This window comes from Alligator sinensis, unplaced genomic scaffold (genome assembly GCF_000455745.1).
Source record: "Alligator sinensis unplaced genomic scaffold, ASM45574v1 scaffold1001_1, whole genome shotgun sequence".
In the NCBI taxonomy this organism is placed as follows: domain Eukaryota; kingdom Metazoa; phylum Chordata; order Crocodylia; family Alligatoridae; genus Alligator; species Alligator sinensis.
In genome coordinates, this window is record NW_005842564.1 from 432,050 (window position 1) to 452,989 (window position 20,940).

At 41.1% G+C, this 20,940-nt stretch overlaps 1 protein-coding gene across 5 annotated transcripts in view; it reads left to right on the top strand.

Moving 5' to 3' along the window:
* Positions 1–20,940, top strand: part of ADAMTS19 (ADAM metallopeptidase with thrombospondin type 1 motif 19) — a 271,308-nt gene that overhangs the window by 171,834 nt on the left and 78,534 nt on the right. For 4 of the 5 annotated variants that reach the window (XM_025214090.1, XM_025214093.1, XM_025214092.1 and 1 more), the window contains exons 11-12: positions 11,704–11,805; positions 18,445–18,575. In XM_025214090.1, coding sequence (XP_025069875.1) covers positions 11,704–11,805; positions 18,445–18,575 — 233 coding nt within the window. The remainder of the gene's footprint in view (positions 1–11,703; positions 11,806–18,444; positions 18,576–20,940) is intronic. The other variant, XM_025214094.1, reaches the window with a different exon arrangement.

Here is a 20,940-nt window from a genome sequence, read left to right on the forward strand (position 1 = left end):
TTTTTCTTCTGGTTCTGGGGTCTTATATGTGAAAGTTTACACTTGTAACTTTAAATACCTTATTTGTCATCCTTTTGCCTGTTTGAGTTATCATTTTAAATTTTAGGAACTCAGTGTAACTGAACACTAAATTTATGTGGTATCACTTTTAGAAGGAGCTGTGTAATGATGAAAGGCTATATGAAAAGCAATGATATTTCCTTTCCAGATGACAGATTATTATTTATTTTTGTCTCTAGAGTAACTTCATATGCCAGTGTATTTGACAGTTAAAAATGGAACTTAATGATAGTTTTGAGGGAAAGGACAATCCTTATACAGTTTCACAGAAATCCCTTTCAAAACTGATAATCCTGAACTGAGAATTAATAAAATATAAGCAAGCGATACATCATAAAATGAATGTAAGACCTCTTTAAATGATTTGGACCAATATTACTTTTTACCATGTCTTAATAAAAATGGATAAAGAAAATCAGAAATCCGGAGAGAAGGGTTTTGGAGTAGAGAGAAGAAAACTTGTAATGTTCCTCATGCAAAATTCCCCTGCCAGTTGCTCTCACATTCTTCTGTCAGGGAGCAATGTTTGCCCTTACCACCAGAAAAGAAAGCAGGAATGTGATCCTCAGATCCTGTGAAACTCAGGACACATGTGTTCATAGCTCTGGCTGCATTTACACAACTGTGCAGTCATTTAATACTTGTGTAAAATAGTACTAAATTATTGTATAGACAAGTACAAAATGACTGTGCAATAACCCAAGTTACTGTGCAGTAGTGCTGACAAAATGCCTTTTTCATGACACTACTGTGCAGTAGCATTGTATCACGGTTGTTGCCACACAGCTCTACTGCACAGTAGTACTGGGCTACATACGCCATCAATGTCTCATGTAGATGGAGCCCCTGTGAATTATCTCCAGTACCAGAATCCCATACCCTCTCTAGCTCCCTATCAGTGAGGCCCGGGCAGACCTGGATCATCGGGAAATCTTGCATTCTTGGTACCTTTCCCCCAGTGAAATACGATTTCTAAAACATGGAGGGAAGGTAGCAGAGCCCATGTGGCTTGAAGTAAAGCATAGTGTATATCCTATTCAGTGTATATCCTATTCTAAGCCCTTGAAACTTTTCCTCCTATCCACCTGTTACAATATTTGAACAATGAAAGTATTTCTGCAGTGATTACAGTCAGGAATTAGGAACACTAAATACACAGATCCTGGGATGTGGGATGGGACCTAGTTATTTCTTCCAAGTAACTGCATACATGCTGTGCTTTGTTCCTGAAATGGTGGTATATTTAGAAATTAATAAAGAAATAAGAAATCTGTTGAAATTAATTTATCAAAGTAATTGCACTGAATATGTTAAAGATGGTGCAACAAATATTATGTTTCACCTCTCTTACACTAGGGAAAGCTATTCCAGTATTTTTCCCCAAGTTGGGTCGTTTTTGCATACAACACTTGCCACAGGAGAATACTGATAATAGTAACCAATGTGAGCTAATTTCCATAAATGCCTAAGCTGTCCTTCATGCCTGTTTCTTGAATGAAGCATAATATTTATTTTTCAGACTGCTTTTTTTTCATCTTGTGAAGATGACTAGAGCTAAAACTGTGATGTATGTAGCTTGAGAAGAGTAGCTTAATATCTTTCAAGAATAAAGTTTGAATGCATCCCTCAGTGTAGGTTTTATATTGTGTCACTGTGCTAAACTAGTAAAACAGCCAAGTTTGCTTTTATGTGGATGATTTGTCACATAAGAAGCAATTAGACCCTAACGTTGTTTCAAATAACAGATAACGAGATCATGGCCCAGAAGTAAAACTTGACAATTGAATATAATTGTAGAACTACAAAATATTGGCCTTCAAGATTAAAGTCCAGGATGTGAATGTTATCTAGTCAACTTCACTAAAACAATTCCTATCGTAACACAGCTGTGATCTTTACTAAGAAAGAGTAGAATGGTTGTATATTGTGGCAACTTTTAAGAAACTTCAAGGGAAAGATCATAATGAAAAGGGCAGAGGTCATGGAAACATTATATTCTTGTGTACTTATCTTCCCTCATCTCCACCATGACCCTTTCAGCTATCTTGATTTGGCACAGCATCATTATAACTGCCCCTTTTGTCTCCTGTGCTTGCCCTCAAATTTCACCTTCTTCCCAGTTGCTTATGTGCCTCGAGCAGCATCTACAACACGTACACAAATCTCCCTCACTCTACTCCTTCAAAAACTTCCTGAAAAGCCAGCTGTTTTGTGATATGTTCCAGCTGTAATGTCCCCTGCTACACTTTTTCTGTATTACATTGTGAAATTCATTGTATAATATATTAATTTTTGCCATTAGGATGAATGTATAGTGAGCCTTTTTGAAAGAAAAATCTCCTTTTAGTTTGCACAGCTTTCCAGTTGGACATTGCTGTATTCTATTGCACTGTATAAGTAATACATTATATCATAGCTTTTAAAAAGTCATGTCACAAGTATTGGTTTATATCCTCAAATAACTCTTATTTCCCATTATTAGTCTAAATAACTTCAACTGCTGTTGAACTGTGATGATGATGCAGTAGATGGAGAACATATTGCATCAGAATAAACATAAATTTAATTGTCCTAATTGGAAGAGAGAGAAACTTTCACCCTGGAGGAATAAAACTCGGGTGAGTTCAGTGCTCTGGTTTTTGAGTAATGTTGTTGCAGAACTTTGGCTTTCTATGGACTTCTGTTGCAATCCTGATTTAACTGGCAGCACTTAAAGTCTCCAGTAAAATTTTTCAGCCATTTACCATGATTTGCCACTACCCACATGCTGAAATGTTAAAATATCAAAGGTCACTGGTATTTGTTTTTGGTTTTCAATAAAAGGAAAGTAAGAAAAAAAATCCATTTCTTGTGTGACAAAAGTTTGGTGTTAAATATGAGTAAATCTTTTTAGTAAAGCATCTGATCTAAAGGGCAGGGAAAGATGGTCTAACCAAGAGAGTGCATCAAAGAAAATGTCCTGTTTCAAATTTTATTTCGGATTTTCCTTTAGAATTACATATAGGTTAGATCAGATGCCAAGAAATGTCGAGATTCACTTAATCCAAGGGCCTCCATAACCCCAAACATTCTAAGAATACTGTTATAAAAGTGAGAACAGTGAGGCAGCAGAATAGACTGCCTAGGGAAATTGTGGATTGGAGGTGTTCAAGAAGAGGTTGGACAGCCATGGGGAGGGACTCTCAGATTCACAGAAGTTTAGGGCATGAGATCATTGGGTCTAGCCCCCCTCCTCTGCTAGAAATACTGCTGGAATAAAAATAAGTCACAATAAAAATAGGTTAGTGTAATCCATGTGCAAGAGGCTCTGTTCTCTCACCATAATCAGAAGTTCCCAGATCTACATGTTACTTCAAAATTAAGTTCTCAAAATTTGTTTTTGATCTAAACATAGCTATGCCCGTGTTCTGCTATAGGTATTTCCCATGTTTCTGGGCTTTGCAGGTTGCCACATGGGGCTAGGAGGGAATTCCTCTCTCCCTGCTCCCACTCCCTCCCACCTATTCCTGTACCCCCATCCTTCCCGCCCTCCCCACCCCCGGTGCTGTTATATGTCAGGGTTTTTTTCTATACCTTCTTCTGATGCATTGTGTGTTGGCTGCAACCAAAGCTGGGGATTTTGAGCGGGGTGTGCCAATGCTCCTTCCAGGACTTAAACCTGGAGGTTCCTAGCTAGGGGACCTTGCCCCTCTGCTCAGGGTCAGACCCATTGACATATTTGGAGTCAGGAAGGAATTTTAGCCCATGGTTAGATTGGTATGGACTGTGGGGGGTTTTGTCTTCCTCTGCAGCAGGGGTTGTGGCCCTCTTCCTGGTATCTCTTGAGCATATATTAACAACCTTTAAAGCAGCAGGAAATTGGCCACCATGGTCTCCCAGCTTTACCTGTGGCAGGTTAGGGTGTTATGTCTTGTGTTGTGTCAGAGATGGCTGTGTAGCTTTGCTAAGAGGTTAGACAATGGATTTGCATATGATGGTTTGGTTAGGGTTGTTCGTAACTCAGGAAGGGTTGGGGGGAAGACATATGGAGGTCCCTTCCAGTTCTGCTTTTCTGTGATTCTGTGATCTGATCTCTATTTTCTCTTCTGAGTCTCTGATCTTTATCTTCTGTTGTATACAGTGTTTAGGACAAGATCTTTTTTGTGGCTTGTAAGGCACCCAGTACAAATACATTAATGATAATCGATATTAATAATATATATAACACCCACACACACTTGTGCTGCATATGGCAGGGTGTGTGTCTTCAGTTGTTGTGCATTGTATGGGGTTTTTTCTTCTGTATTTACCTTTTTTTTCCTTTTCCCCCTTTTCTCCTCTGGCCCTTTGTTTTAAGGAGAAAACCTGGTCTGGCCATGTGGGCAAGAATGGCCCCTGTTCTGGCCATGTGCTCTTCACATAGAAAGCTAGGGTCTTGTATCTCAGTGAGATACTAAAATACTCTGACCTGATTGGCCAGGGGAAGCAAAGACTCCTCTAGGTAAATTGAGTAAGAGAGAGTCTGGAGCCTGGCACTGCCTGACTGGACAAGGCTTAGGTGATGTAATGCCAGGTATTTCAAAACAACTTAACTAAGGCTGTCTCTCTTTTTCCTGGGGCTGCTAAGAACTGCAAAGCTGAATTGGGAGCCAGAGAAACTGCTCCCCACTGGGGTGGTCTCTCCCCATCTTCACTGGAGATAAAGCTATGTGAAAGTAAAGCCTCAGGTATAGGGAGAGATTTGGTCTCGGAGTTTGGGACCCCTATTCTCTCCCTCTTCTTTCCCCCTTTTTTCCCCCTGAGTTTTGAGTGGGATAATACCATGGGGGTATTAATCCCTGGAGCAAATGGAGTAGGTATGGGGTCCTGGCAGTTATTGGCCACATAGGTCTGGCCTCCCTCCATTGCTTTGTAATTGTTGTGTCACAGCATAATGGTGCAGCTGAGATGAGATATCCAGGCTGCAGCCACATAGGCCTGGGCCCCTTTTGCTGTTTCACAGATGTTCTGTCAGCCTAGTTGTGTGGCTGAACTCCAGCTGTATGTGTGGCTGGGAGATTTGGACCAGGGTGGAGTCTGGCATGGTTTGGGCCAGGGTGAGACCTGGCACTTTTTGTTGGCGATCCAGGCCTCAGTGTGGTGTGGCCCTTAGCCCATGTCCAAATTCTTTGCAGTTTCCTGCCCCAGCAGAGCTGGGATTGGGACTAGGAATTTTGGGGTGTGGTTCACTGATGAAAGCCACAGTTAACCCCTCAAAGCCACCATGCAGAAGTGGAGGTTCATGCTCTACCACTTCTCCAGGAGCAACAGGACTCCTTGCAATGCAGAAGCACCCATGCTCCTGAGCAGCTCCCTCAGTGCTGCAAACCCAAGGAGCAGCTCTTAGGACTCTCCATTGTGGGCACCCCTCTCCAGCCCATTGCTGAAGGGCAGGTGAGGTGCAGGCCCCCAGAACTACCCTTTGGGGAGCCCCCAAGTCCTGGACTCCCTGGACAGGGTGAAGCCAAGAGGGTATAATTTATAGACTTTGTCTTGTACTTAATAGTGTTTTAAATTGTATTTAGTGTTTTCCTTTGGGTTTTTTTGCCTTTATTTTCTGTAATAAATCTGTTCTTTTGTGTTTATACTGCTTGTGAGAAGGGGATTTTATTTATGTGGGACACCCCGGCAAATAAAGTGTTCCCAGATTTTTGGGTGGAGCCTCGAGCCACTGGTATGACTCACTGGATACCCCAAAATGGGAACCTGGCCCTTCTTGCAGCTGCCTAGTGCCCAGAAGAAGAGAATGTCTAGGTAAAGCATACAGGTAAAACATAGATAAGAATATGAATATATTCGAATTGCTTAGATTCTCCTTACATTTTTTAGGACATGATTAGGTGCCTATACATGAGAAGTGAGGCTGTTCTGACACTGTAACTACAGCATATCGGAGCAGACTCGATCAATCAAGTCTGCTTGAGTGTGGTAATTACTGCGCTCCAACAGACTCCAGCATCTTGTGTATCAGTGTCCCTGTGCTGAAGAATAGTAGCAGGAGCGCTTTAACTAAAGCTCGTTCGACAAGCTTTAGTTAAAGCACCCCTGCCACTGTTTCTCAGCATGGGGACAATGATAGAAGATACTGCACAGGGACACTGATACATGAGATGCTCTGGGTGCTTTAATTAAAGGTACTCTAATTAAAGCCCCCCCCCAACACGCACACATACACACACTCCCAGAGCATGTGTATAACCTCCCGATGTGACTTAGATCAGTGTTGTAATAGTTTGAAGAATAAAACATGACCTCAAATGAAATGAAATTTCAGAGTTAGGTTTTTATATAATGGAAAAGTTAATTTTATAGGCCTTTTGGAAATATCTCTTTAAGCTGGTACCCTGCCTAAAGTGGTTATGGGCTACATGTTATTCTCCCTAGTCATGCATTTATTGTCCAGAGCAGAGGTTCCCAAACTTTTTCTTATTGTGTACCCTTTCCAGATTTACAAGCTGCCCACATACCACAAGCAGCATACATGTTATATTTTAACCGCTTAAATGCCAATTAGTATTATAAAGAAAATTCAATCCACCATTACACAATTTCTCTCGCATACCCCCCACCCCCCGAGATGGCTTGCATACCCCCATGGGTAAGTGGACCACAGTTTGGAAACTCCTGGTCCAGGAGTTTTATTTAGTAAACAAATATTATTTTATTTGTTTACAAATATTATTTTATTTGTAAACAAATATTAACAACAAAAGTTAAAGATAAGGGCAATTGTAGGCTTTATAGGAAAGGTTGCCTGTAAGCTTTTAGTTGAAACAAGCCAAACTATATGAGAAAAGGTTGAAGGAACTAGTTATTTTTAGCTTGAAGAATAAGGGCTTAGTTTAAAAGAGGAAGGCAAGGCAAAGTGCCTTCCTGGACAAATACAGGACTGCTTAGACCTAGTGTAGCACAACTTAATGCAGCAGTTCTCAGAATTTTTAGAATCTAAGGTACCCCTCATTAGATTCAAGGTACTCCTCCAAAAATGCCAGCTCTTAGTTTCTGCTTATTTTTTGAGTACAGAAAAATAATGCAACACTCTTCTGTTGCAAAGAATTTAGAAAGACCACAACAGTCAGAATGTTCTTTACACTATGTATTGCCATTTGAAATATTTGGGTTTATCTTGTGAATCATGTTAGCACACCTCACAGTGCTAATACTGAGCAACATCCCGGAAAATGTAAAATGGGTTGTGAACCATTGGAAGGTCTGAGAAGCTCCTGCCATCCTTCTCCATGGTCCTGTTAATTTGTTCAGATGGTGGTAATGATCTAATCATTGGTAATTATCTAAGGAAGAAGCTTGGCTTGATGTTATGAGACTTTGCCTTTAATTTGAGAAGCATTTAATTCTCTCTGCATTAGCCCCTTGGGCTGCATACCGGCAAGCCACACTCCAGCTGCCAGCCAGGCTCCGAGGGGCAGGATTGCTGCTGCTGCAGCCCCAGGGGGCCCTCAGGATCTCAGGTAAAGTGCTGGAGCCAGCCCAGTGCTGGCCCCAGCCTCCCTTACCCCACCTGGGGTAGCCTGCCATGTGCCAGAAGCCAGGCGGGGCACAGGTGTTCCCCAGGGACAAGTAGCAGTGGCACAAGTAGGGATCATGCAAATATTAGAGAACATGGAGAAAACATTTTTATCTTGTGCTGCTGTTTCTTGTCTCCAGGGAAACAAATGTCCATGTTCGTGTGGACACAGCCTTGGAGCTGGCATTTTTTCATGTTCAAATCATATCATCAATGCATTCTTGGTACTCAAAGCTATGAATAAATTCAGTGTAGCAACAACACTAACCCTACTTTTTAACAATTTGGTAAATAAAAAAATGTTTGATTTGAATCCTTACGTTAATTCATAAGCAGCACCTAAAAGCAGACTGGCCTTGGTAATTGACAGCAGGCATAGAGCTAAAAGACTTCATCATTTGACTTTAAAGACATGATATGAACTGACATCTTTAGTAGATCTGAAGCCATTCAGAGGTCTGTGTTCTTGAGGCGGTGATTGTTTTCAGGCCCCTTGATATAGGATGAAGGCCCAACAGTAGAGTTTTTATATAGCCTAGTTTCCAATTCAGGAAAAAAAATATTCTCCATGTTCTTTTTCTCTAATATTTTCTTGCTTTCTTACACTTCCATTCATTATAGTTTTATATCAGAGGTCACTTAAGGTATACTAGGCATCTAAACTGGTCACTTTGTCTCAAGGATAAGTGTAAGTGGAATCTGTATAGGGACACAGTTCATAAGCTTTTTAGTAGCCTAAATGTATATCTAGGCATCTAGTAGAATTTACAAAATCATGTAAACAAATAAGGTGTCTGATTCCAATTGTTTGGACCCTACTTACAGAATTTTGAAAATCCTACTTACACTTACTGGCACCTAAATCTTCATAAATCTGATTCCATGTTTTTCATAATTGGAAGAATTCTCTTTGTTTTATAAGTAGCTATGGCTTCATACATAAACAGTTTTGCATTCCTAGGTAGGTATATTTCTTTGGGCATAAGTTGAAAGCTAAAAGGGGTATAATTATAGTCATTTGGAGATGTGAATCCTTGAACATAAATTATTAAATAGCTATATCATCTGAACTATGAAAGGTTAATTTTCCAGCATCTTTTCTTTAGTGAGGTTCCGTCTTCATCATTTCTTACTTGAAACAGAAGGATTATGATATGGTGGAATTTCTGATGGCTTGTCATTTCTGCATTGTCTTTAGGAATTGGCCTGATAGGCCAATTTAAATAATTCTCCTTGTTTTTCTTTTAAGTGATTACTCAGACATCTTTATATATTAGACATGGGCTAATGCTTGCAGTTCACCTTCAAGTCCTGGCAGAGATGCAACCATTTGTGAATGATGTTTCCTTACAATGAGGTTTTTTAAGGTACCATATGTTTAGCAAACATAATATTTAAACACCTTTTCGTGCATCCTCTTTGGCATACACACTTTTATTAGATTTGCCAGCATACTAAGTAATTTAAGCTAGAAACAGTGCATCTTCTATTCTAGCAGCCCTGGATTCTGAGAACCTGCTGCTGATCTTTTTCTTTTATCCCCCTCTCTCTCCTGATTCTTCTTGCCCCTGAACTGTTCATATCAGGCTGCGCAAGCAATAACCTTCAGGCAGTGATCCAGCCCCAGCTGGCCCTGTTCGCTTCCATCTGGTTTCCAGGTAAGGGGGGAACATAATAGGGGGAAAAAAAAGAAGGAAGGGGGAGGAAGTCATGATTCCAAACTTGATCTCTTTCTCTCAAGAATAGACTAGCTGTATAGCTCTTACATGAGGGGAAAATTAAAGGTTACCAAGGTCAGTTGGGGAATTACAATAAGTAGTAATGTTCATGGCTAGATTTTCTCTTGAAAAGGAATAAAATCTGTCTTGTTCTAATGCAGAGGATGGATTCAATGATTAATTCTTCTTTTCATCTCTAAAATCTACAATGAAATGACTTCTTAGTGAAGAAAAATTATACCCGCCTTGTCATCTTCTTAGTATCTATTCTGTGTGAATGTTGGCTTTAGTTAAGAGTTGACCTGCTTCCAGGAAGGAAAAAGGTTATGGTGAAGTGGAAGTATACTGTGAAGGAGGGACCATTAGGTGTAAACAGGGGACATTTGAATAAGTCATCAGCGAGCCTAATAGTCTGGAAAATATTTTATGTATTAAAGAAGAAAAGTAGGAGTTTTGTGTAAATTCATTCAGGGGTTGGAAACTCACTTTAATCTTGACAATTAGACAGTTCATACCTGAGTTCAGGATGATCTGTAAAGTTGAATTAAGGCTGAGTAAAGCACTTATGAGCTGAACACTCCCCTGAGTGTTTCCCTGTAGCAGGGCATTCAGTGTGAAAATACATTTTCAGTAAAACTTCTAATATATGAAAGCTTCCTGGCATATTCTGGCTTATTGGCAATACAACAGAACTTATTTTTGGTATTTCCACTACAGTGGATTCTTTGATGTGATCCAAACTGAGAAATATGAATTGAATTTTACTATAGGTAGGAAAAATATTAAAAGTGTTTATTCACCTGATTACCCTGTTGAAGGGAGGTTGGATTCAGTGCACTTAGCTGTGGTTGTGAAATTTTCCATTTCAGTTTTCAGTTAAACATTTCAGTTTCACTGTAAGCCTCAAATAGTCTACTATCCTTTATTGTGCATAGTGAATATACTTCATAGCAATCTATATAAGATTTCTTAACTATGTTCACTTCTAAGTCCTACTTCCATTTTTAGAACCATGCTGGCATTCTCTGTTCTCCATGCATGAGTGAGTGGCAATAACAAGAATTGCTTAGTAGCTTTATTTTAATTTTGTCAGACAAACCAGGTAAGCCTACCTGGTTTTTGTCAGTATATGTTGGGACAGATCCTGGCCTCAGCACGTAGCTTGAATTTGCTCTGAAATTATGTGCTAGTGGGTAGAAAATCCTCATTTTCAGGGTGTTCCAAACCAGTTAGCACTACCTCCAAGACAGTGAATCTGTGCAATGGCAAAACTGGTATGCTGGATAAAGCTCTCCAATAGATTTGCAACATCCAAGGGTTGTGAAACTATGTATAGGTTCCTAGAATTCTTTCCTCCCACCAAGGCTCAGGATAGTCATTGAAAAAGCCTCAGCCTGAATTGATTCAATCTTTGCAGGTTAGTCTAACCTAGCTAGGCAGTTTGTAACTGAACAGACATCCCAGAATTGCAGACACATGCCTGTAGTGATTCAGGCTAGAAGCTGGGGGGTGCTAAAGCAGCCCTCCCTTCCCTTGCACAGCATGTGGCCAGGCTCCAGCAGGACACACTGATTAGACCAGCAGGGAATTGATAACAATGTCTGTCATCCCTAACTCAGTGTTTATTACCCCATTAAGAAAACAACAGAGGGACCTTACCAGCTACCTGTTGATTCTGCCTGTTGATTCTACCTGTTGGTTCAACACCGACCATAGCCTGCATATGGTCTGCTAGCTAATATACAGACACCTCTCTGCAAGGCAGGGTGGAGCAGGGAAATCCTGCTTAGGAGGGAATGGTGAGGGGAGGATGGTGAGCATCCTGCAGTCACTGCCGGAGCTGCAGCCAGAGAGCAGAGGGGACAGGCCAGCCCTGCTGTGGAGCAGAGAACCCCACCCAGCCCAGAGAGCATGCCGGGATGCTGGGGGACTCTGATTTATCTTAAATGAGCAAGGTGTTCTGGGACAGACATTGCATAAACCGGTTTGAGCCAAATCAATTTAGTCTGATGCTACATTCAACCAGGTTTATCTCAAACTGGTTTCAGTCCTTTTCAAACTGGTTTATGTGCACTGAACCATCTGTTCTGTTACAGGTTTAAACCAGTTTCTGATCACTTAAACTGGTTTGTGTGTAATGTCTCTCCCTAGCCCAATAGAACAACAGATGGTTTAGTGCCACTGTCTCCAACTCAAGGAAAGTGCAAACAGGATTTCCACCCCTTTGAAAATTGAATTCCTAATTTGTATTCATGTTTTTAACCTGGCTCTGTACAGACTGTATACCATTAAACTGGCAACTAGGTGAAATTAATGGATTGTAAACACAGTCATTTTTGCGTTAGGGACCTCGGTTCTTAGCGGCATATGTTTGTTTTTCAGCATGTTATTTGCACTGGGTTATGGTGTAAGGTGGAAGGTGAGAAGGAATGCAAAACTAAACTGGATCCACCAATGGATGGAACAGACTGTGAAACTGGAAAGGTATGATACTGATTTTACTTCTGTTGTTAACAGAAGAAACACAGCAATTAATTTATTCTAATTAAGTTTTGGAAATTGCTTCTACAAAGTCATGTGCTCGTTACTTTTAAGTTGAGATGAATCATTTTAAATTTGTAATGTGAATCTAGATGTTTCTGAGATTAAGGCATCTTAACATGAAGCTACTATACTGTAAGGAAAGAATTTTTCCCTGTACATACAAATACACTTGCTTGGGTTTTTGCAGCAGTACTCAAAAAAAATTATGATGATCTCTATCTGGTTCTTTAGTCTTACACAGATGCAGTTATAATTAAAGTCAGTTTTGCTATATAACGACTATGGATTGATATTAGATATTCTAACATTAACATGATTAGCACCTAGACAATGCTGTAATTAATGATAAATACTTGAGTATGATTTACATTCAACATAAAGGGAAAGTATTCCATTCACCAATTAACACATTTTACATTTCCCCCACGGTTAATATCTTTTGTTTTCAAATGAGCAGAGTTGATCACTCCCCCTGTTCATTTTTGATGTCCCTATTTATTCTGTACTCTGTTAATAAAACATAAATTATTTTGAAAAGATAACAGTTTTAGGTGAAGATTCTGTTGTGCTGACTGTTTATTTTGTTTAGAAAATGGGGAAGGCTTGTTTGTAGTATGGAAATATTTGGATTTACATATGGGCATTTTCCTAATGAAATATTTATGTAGAAAAGCAGTTTATTTGTGTGATTGGAATCTGTCTCTGTGAAGAGTGTGCTATTTCTAACATAGCCAAAAAAAAAAGATGTTTTCATGCTGACATTACCTTGTTTAAACTAGATTTTATAATGTATTTTATAAATGTCATGTCATTATTGCCCAGTTCCTATACTTTATTGTGAACAAAAATATCAATTTATTTTCAGAGACATAAAGATCTCTGATGGGAGCTCACAATGAGTATTCAGCTCACAAACACTGTTTATTAGGATTAATCTCCTGAAAAGAACCAGTTCAGATTTACGACATAAAATTGTTACAGAAAACTTGTATTTTAAAGATAAGTTTTAAAATGTCACTGCATCCAAAGTAGTGACAGTTTTGGTGAATGAATCATCAAAAAATTCAGCAGTCACTTATGGCAAGAATTCTGTTACATGTCCGTCGACAGCTCTCCGACTTGAGATAGTTTCTACCAAATGTGAATGTAAATAGATGTCCAGTTTGTAAGCCAACTTAAAAAAAATAGTTGCACAGCCAATATGCATTTATTCTGTTATTCTCATGGTATTGTATTGACAGCACAGCGCAGTCTCCCCTAGTGATAATTTGCTGTTAGAATCATAAAATAGTGAGCCAAGGACAGTTTTCATCATCTAAAAAAACAAATAAAACCATGAATAGAATAAGATAGAGATTTCAGAAAGTATCATTAGTATACAACAGGAACCAAACCATTATTCATTTTCATTTCTTTAAAATAATGGAATCACCCTAGTGATGCTGGCAAACTAGGCATGACTGCACTATGTCATATTGTAATATAACACATCTGTGCACTGAATAGCAGGTAACTGTTTTCTGAGAAAACAAATACATGTGTAAGTCTATCATGCATTTAGAAATGAGTCTCAAAGTTCTGTTGGAGGCAAAGTAGGTAGCAATATCTGCTGTTAAGATTGCCAATACTTTCCATTGTAAGACTGCTGTTTTGAATTGCCTGTAACTCTGACAGACTTTCACTGTCTATTCCAGGTGTCTGCCCCAGTCTGGTATTTTTGAGGGTTTTTTTTTCAATCTCCCCTGAAAATTTCAGCAAAAAATGGCTTAGCCATTTTTCAAGATTGAGAAATGGACTCTCAAGAGCAAGGTCAGGAAGAAAAACATTCTTGTCCCATGTTATACAATTCTTACAAGCATTTCATTGAGGAGTCCTATCATCAATGTGCTTTGAAATAGGGTTGAAGTTTAAATTTGTAGGGGGTTGGAGTACAGTCGTACCAAGGATATTCCTTTAGACTAGGTGCAGACATTCAGGCTAGGGACAGACATTCAAAAAACCTGAGCCTGAATTGATTCAATCTTTGCAGGTTAGTCTAACCTGGCTAGGCTAAATCAGTTTTGTAACCGAAAAAAAATCCCAGAAATGCAGGCACATGCCTGCAGTGGCTCAGGCTAGAAACCGGGGGATGCTAAAGCAGCCCTCCCTTGGCTTTCACAGGACTGAGCTGAGGGGGACATGGCCAGGCACTGGCAGGACGCTCTGATTATTGCTCCCTCCCCCCCACCACTCTGAGCAGCCCAGCAGGGAATGTTATCACCCCTAACTCAGTGTTTATCAATGCATTAAGAAAACAAAGCCTCTCTCCATTAACTAAGGGATCTCTTCTTGAACAGCTCTTCTTAAACAGCTCTTCCAAGGAAGGACATTAAGCTAGCTGTTGATTAGCTCCAAACAGTCTGTCTGCCTGTTGTCTCTCACAGTACAGACCATAGCCAGCATGTGGTCTGCTACCTTAGGGGTTTTCAACTGGGGATATGCGTACCCCTGGGGTTGCTTAGGATGGCCTCAGGGGGTATTTGGTAGTGGGTGCCAACACCAGCACTTCTGCCACTGCCGTGCCACTAGCCTGGTCATCAGTCGGCTGCAGGGGACCCCCCCATTGCCAATTGGCTGCTGGGGGACCCCCCCCCGTACGTCTGGCCACAAGGGGACTCCTTCCTTTTTGACCAGCTGCCAGGGGTACACTGACCCAAAAAGGTTGAAAAACCCTGTGCTAGCTAACGCTGAGGTGTCTGTGTAAGGCAGAGGGGAGAAACCAGGCAGACTCTCTATGCCTGCAAGCTTCTGCTAGAGCTGCAGCCAGGAAGCAGAGGGGAGAGACCAGCCCCACTGTGGAGCAGAGAGCCCCACCCAGCCCAGAGAGCATGTCAGGATGCTAGCGGTATCTGGTTTATCTTAAACCAGCAAGGGGCTTAGGACAGGCATTGCATAAACCAGTTTAAGCCATATCAGTTAAGTCTGATACTAGATTCAACCAGGTTTATCTCAAACTGGTTTCAGCCACTTTCAAACTGGTTTATGTGCACTGAACATCTGTTCTGTTACAGATTTAAACCAGTCTCTGATCACTTAAACCGATTTATGTGTAATGTCTGTCTGTAGCCTCAAATAGCCTGACGTGGAATCCATCTAAGTTACGTGGTTTTCTGTAAGTGTAGATGGATACCAAACACAACACATGTTTGCCCTTGGTTGGGGGGCGGAGAGGGGGAGGGCCATAAGGGTTGCTAATTCCCTTTCCTTTCTGTCCATCCAAGATGAGCTTTATATTACACTAGTCCATGGATGGGCAAAATGTGGCCCACAGGCCAGATCCAGTCTGCCAACTAATCAGATCCAGTCTGCCAACTAATCAGATCCAATTCATGGGCACATGCCCACCAATTGATCATATCTTGCCCATGGCTGCCCCTACAGTGGTCTGCATGGGGTCAAGCCCCACCTGCTTCTGCCCAGGGCAGCCCATGTCATGCTTCTGCCTGCACTCACCCCATGCCCTCCAGACAGCACCTGGCCATGACCCCGGCCAATGTATACAGCTTCCCAGCAGGGCTGCTGCCACAGCCACCTAAATACTGCTCATCTCCCCACCTCCTCCAGTGGCTTCTCCTCCTCCTATCCCTGTTGCCCTGCTCCAGCCAGTAGGTAACTTGGGGAAGCCATGGAGATACGTGCCTGGCAGAAGATGCCCAGCCAGGCAGGTAGGAAGCTACAGCCATGCAGTTCCTGCTCCAGCATGTGGGGCTTCAGCTTCATGCTGCCTACCATCCACTCTGCCCACCCAGTGTGATGATCAGTGATCTGTGGGTGGCTGAGTGGGTGAAAAGGAGCCAGGAGCTGGAGCCCTGTGAACTGGGGCAGGAGCCACCTGGCTGCAGCTTCCTACCCACCTGGCCAGATATCTGCTGCCCTGTATGTGTCCACATGGCTTCCTCACCTTACTTGCTGCTGAAAGCAGTGCAACAGGGGTAGGATGAGGAGAAGGAGGAGCTGTTGAAGGTGGTGGGAGCCAAGCAGTTCCCAGAAAGCTGTGGCAACAGCCCTGCTGTGAAGCTGTGCATGCTGGCTGGGGCTGGGGCCAGGTGCTATTTGGTGGGCGGGGACATAGGGTGAGTTCAGGCAAGAGTGCAATATGGGCTGTCCTGGCCAGGAGTGGGTGTGGGGACAGCCACAGACCAGTTTCGGGGGTGGGGGGATTTGGACTGTACCGCACTACCCAGGTGAGCTCTGCTGTACGTGCCCACTGCTCTCTTTCTTCCCAACTCCTGGCTGGCTCCTGGGACCTAGTGTGCAGACAGCACCCCCATATATGCACACACATCCATACCCCTTGACACATGTACCCCCCACATACACACACTGCACACCCACACACACACTCCCGCACATCCCCACAGTATACAATAGTAAGTCTTTATTTTGAGCTATTATGCAATCACTTCTATATACACTACTCAAAAAAATAAAAGCATAAACCAGGACAAAACATTAATTTTTGGAATAAAATTAAAATATTTTCATAACAGGTATTTGATTTTTAGTATATGATTTTTTTTAATCTATAATTTGTTAAAATGATATCTGATGAAAGGTTTTATGTATTAGGCCCTCAACAGCTCCCCAAAATGCATTAAGTGGCCCTCCAGCTAAAATAATTGCCCACCACTGCACTACTTGATGGCACTCTGTTTTGCTTAAGTCAGGGGTTTTCATCTTTTTTGGATCAATGTGCCCCTGCCCCTGCAGCCAGACATGGAACAGTGTACCCCAGCAGCTGGGCATGGAGGGGAGGGAGCGAGGTGCATGGCCAAATGTGAAGTGGTGCCAGCCGCTGCGTGCAAGCTTACCCTTCCTCCCACGTCCAGCCAGGCAGGCAGTACAGGATGGTTCATGGTGGCACTCCGTCCCTGCCCGCCCACATGTACCCCCTAGGGGCCTCCTCAAGTACTCTCAGGGGTGCTTTTTCATTTAGGAGGTAATGAGGAGCTACATTTAGGAGCTACATTATTGTAAACATACATTATTACCATGATAACAGCAGCTTTGGACAAAAATAAAAAAGAATATGTTCTTCAGTTGAAAGTCCAGGTGAAATTTAAGATGGTCAAACAGGAATTTGGCAAAAACCCTGGAAGTTAAAAAAGAAGAAACAATTAAACTTTTTGGCTGGTTTGGTTTAGCAGGGGCCATCTTGCCTTGAGCAAGGGGATGGACTGAATGACCTTGTAATGTCCCTTCCAGGCCTACTTTGCTATGATTCTAAATTAGTGTCATACCACCAGTCTACAGAGTTAGGCTGTTTTATACCGACACGGGTATTATAAGTTTTACCTCTTACCAGAATTTAGCCAGTGACTAGCCTTTTAGTTCGTGGAAGTTGTACCTCACATGATGTATTAATAACTTATTTCTGCTATTGTTGCTCAGATACAATATAAGATGGTGTGTATATGTCTATTTCAGATGTACAAAATAGCTATACACATGCTCTCACAGTTCTGATATGTCAGTTACCTGCTATCTGGGCACCAGTATTACCTGCTATCTGGGCACCAGAATTTTTCAATTCAATGAAAAAGATGCATCTATTCTGTCAAGAGAGAAATATTTAACCTTACATCTATCAGAAATATACAATACAATACAATGAATATAATATAACAAATAATATGCAGAAGGCAAATAAGAGGAGAATTGTGGTAGTTCACTCCCAGCAGGTGATATATATGTGTGGAAGTAGCTAGTACAAAACATCTCTTGGCCTCAGTAGAATGAGGATTTGACCAAATATCTTTTAAAATCTAAGAACCTTCTATTTTCATGGTACGCCATTCAAACTATCAGTAATCTCCATTATGTTGCATCAGCTTGGATTAAAAGTTGCAAAAATACACTGAGTATATATGTCAAATCTAGAACTGCCTATAACCTGATTATATAAATATGTACTCCCAGGGCTTGTCTGCATATGCATTTACTCCAACCTAGATTTACTGTGAGGTAAACTTCTACACAATGGGTGCATCTACACGTGGTGCGATGTGCTACAGTGAAGTATCATCCATAGATGTCTACATGTGACCAGCAGCTACTTCGCCATAGCGGTGTGTTACCCCCATTATAATGCGCTGCTACAGTGAAGTAGCTGCTAAAAATAACCATGAACCATGTGTACAGCACAGTATCAGTGGTTACTGCACCATGCTTTAGTACTTCCAAAAGGTAACAATGTTGCCATATGGCAATGTGTAGACAAATCCTCTGTGTACTGGCTCTTCATTTGCCTTCCTCATTTCAGTGCTTTTTGGGGGGCAACTGAATGACAGGGGAAGCTAAAAGGCCATGAAGACCAGAATGGTATGAAATAAGGGCAAGTGCAATTTCTAGTGGCATCCGTGGAAAAAAAAATCCTGTTGGGAGTTAGATCAAGGAATTCGAATAATTTCCTTTGACATAATGCTGTTATTAGTGCATTCAGTAAACCAGTTTATGCTGTGCTATCAGTGGAAAGGTAAGGCAGTTAATTTTTTTGGATGTGTCCTGATTTATTCACCTAAGAACTGCATTTTGCAATAGTGGTGTAAAGCTGGCGAATGTATGAGTCGGACCTCTTTTCCTGAACATTTGGAGGGAGAATGGAGCGCCTGGAGTACTTGCAGCAGAACTTGCAACACTGGAATCAGCAGTCGACAACGCAAATGTCCTGGGTAAAAAAAAAGTTCAGTTTTCCTTTGTTTTGTGCTTCAGTATTTTTAGTATGTTTAACAGGGGTTAATAATCAAACCTGATCACCATAGAGCTGTGCTGCCACATGCATGCTACAAGTAGACAATTTTTCTTTTAGGGATACTGACTAATGGGAAAGCGGAAATGTATCAGGTTTACGATGGATCGTGAATTCCTTCAAAAAAATTGTTGTGAATTTCCCTTCCTCTGATACAGGAGCTTATTGAGTTATATAAACTTGTGAGGAAAAAAAGCATTCATAGTGAACTGTTTCCCTGTATTATTATTCATTTTCTATGTGGAAATCCCTTGCTGGTTTCCCAAATAAGTATCTTCTTCTAAATGATTTTTTCCAAATAATTCCATCAAGCTACTCTTTTCTTGTTCATTACAAGTATTCAGTATTTAAGATTTGAGCTGTGCTCTCTAGTTTTCATTGGCGTTATTAGTTGGAGATGTATAGCTTTCATAATGTAGCTTCTGTTGTAAAATTTTACAATTTAAAAATTCACATTGTTCCATTGTTTATCTAAAATTTGTAATATCGAGGAATGTTTCCAACTGTAAATGGATTCACTAAAATATTCACTTAAATATGCAAGGAACAGACCTAATTGAAGCAAACTCATTTAAAAAGCGGGTATCTTCATAGGCTATATTTGAATATTTTCTCAATTTTGCTGAAGATTTATGTTTTGGGAGGCTTGTTTTTTGTTGGGGCTTACACTATGTAAAACTAGTGAGAACAACAGAGCAGGAACAATACAACCACATTTTTAAAGGTGACCCACAAAGGAAGGAAAGCCCTTTGTTATTAGTTATTTAGGTTTTGGTGGGGTTTTTTAAATCTGGAAAAATATTCATAATATCAGGCCATGTCTTTTCTTATTCCAAAAAACTTGAAGAAGAAAAACTGAATTTTGTAATGTCTGTTTAGAAGGACAGATACTTAAAGTTTTACATAAAGAAGTTTCCTTCTAGCAGTTTTACAGGCATTTAAATGAAAAAGCTATGAATGAAATAATTAAAGAAATGCAGACATGGTAATTTTGCCCCATTGAAGACCAATCCAGTTTTACTAATGACATCAATCGGGCCAGTCTATTACTTCAGGTATGTAACTAACCAACTAAAACATACTTTCCTCCCAGTTGGTCAAAACCAACTTTTTCTTTGCAGGTCACTCATTTTTAAAACATAAAAGAAAGGAGTATATAAGAGCAGGAAAAAGTAGAGTGGAAAGTGGGAGGTGGGAACAGGAAGGGACAATATTCTGAAGGCTGAAAATAAAGATGGAGAAGATAGAAGAGAGACACTCCAGAACAGAGCTAAAGACAAGAGGACACAAGGGATGTGGAGACTGAAGAACAGAGGATTTTGTAAAAAGGAAAAAGAAGAAAAAACAATGAATGTACTACAGCAAGGTGTCTAGTAGAAAAGACAAAATGCTGCCCTAGTTCCCTCCCATGTGAATGTTACTTCCAGCTGCATACCCATGAATTATTTCCAGACTTCAGAGATGCCTTATTTTCATTTCCATTCATTTTCCAGGCAAGGTTTCCCAATAATTGAATGCTTTCCAGTTCCTATCTTCTGCTTGTCCTCTCCTTTAATTAGCACCCATAGGATCAACTGAAGAGTCAGAGGAAAGCATAGAGAGAAAAACTGTCTGTAACATTGGTCATGAAAATGTCTCATTTATGCCAGAGAAGTTTTTCTTCCAGCACAAAAAACACGTTAAGTTATTCATTGGATTTCTTGTGGAAGAGAACTGGCTCTTCTGCAAGAAGTTAGATCATATACTACCAGGAAGATCTCTGTCCTCCCAGTCTAACTTGAATGGCCGTATACTTGTCTCAGGTGTGGACGGCACCCAATATTCCACAATCCTCTGATCTCTCTCCATCTCTCCAAGGGAGAGGACAGGAGCAAGACCACTGACCCAGGATAGCCCACTCAGGAATGAGCTATTAGTGAGCTCTTTGGATACCCTGCCCTGAAAAATTCCCCTTCCCTCTCTCCAACCAACTGATTGGCAGGATGGGGGAGGGATTCTCTTACAAAAGGAACTTTCTGGACAAGTTCCCACTATGGGAGAATGCCCCTGCCTTTCCCTGTACTGTTCTGGTCAGCCTGGAGCAGAGTGGGGGAGGCAGGCTGCAGTGCCCAGCAAGAAGGCTGCCTGAGACTTGCTACCATGGCCGCATGTCACCCCCCACCCTCCGCCTACATTCCTCTGGATTGGCCTGGAGGAGTGCAAGGATAGGGATCTATTATCTTATGATAATATGGCCCCTCCTTATCCCACCAAACAGCTGGAACTTCCTGGGGCTGTCTGTCACCTGC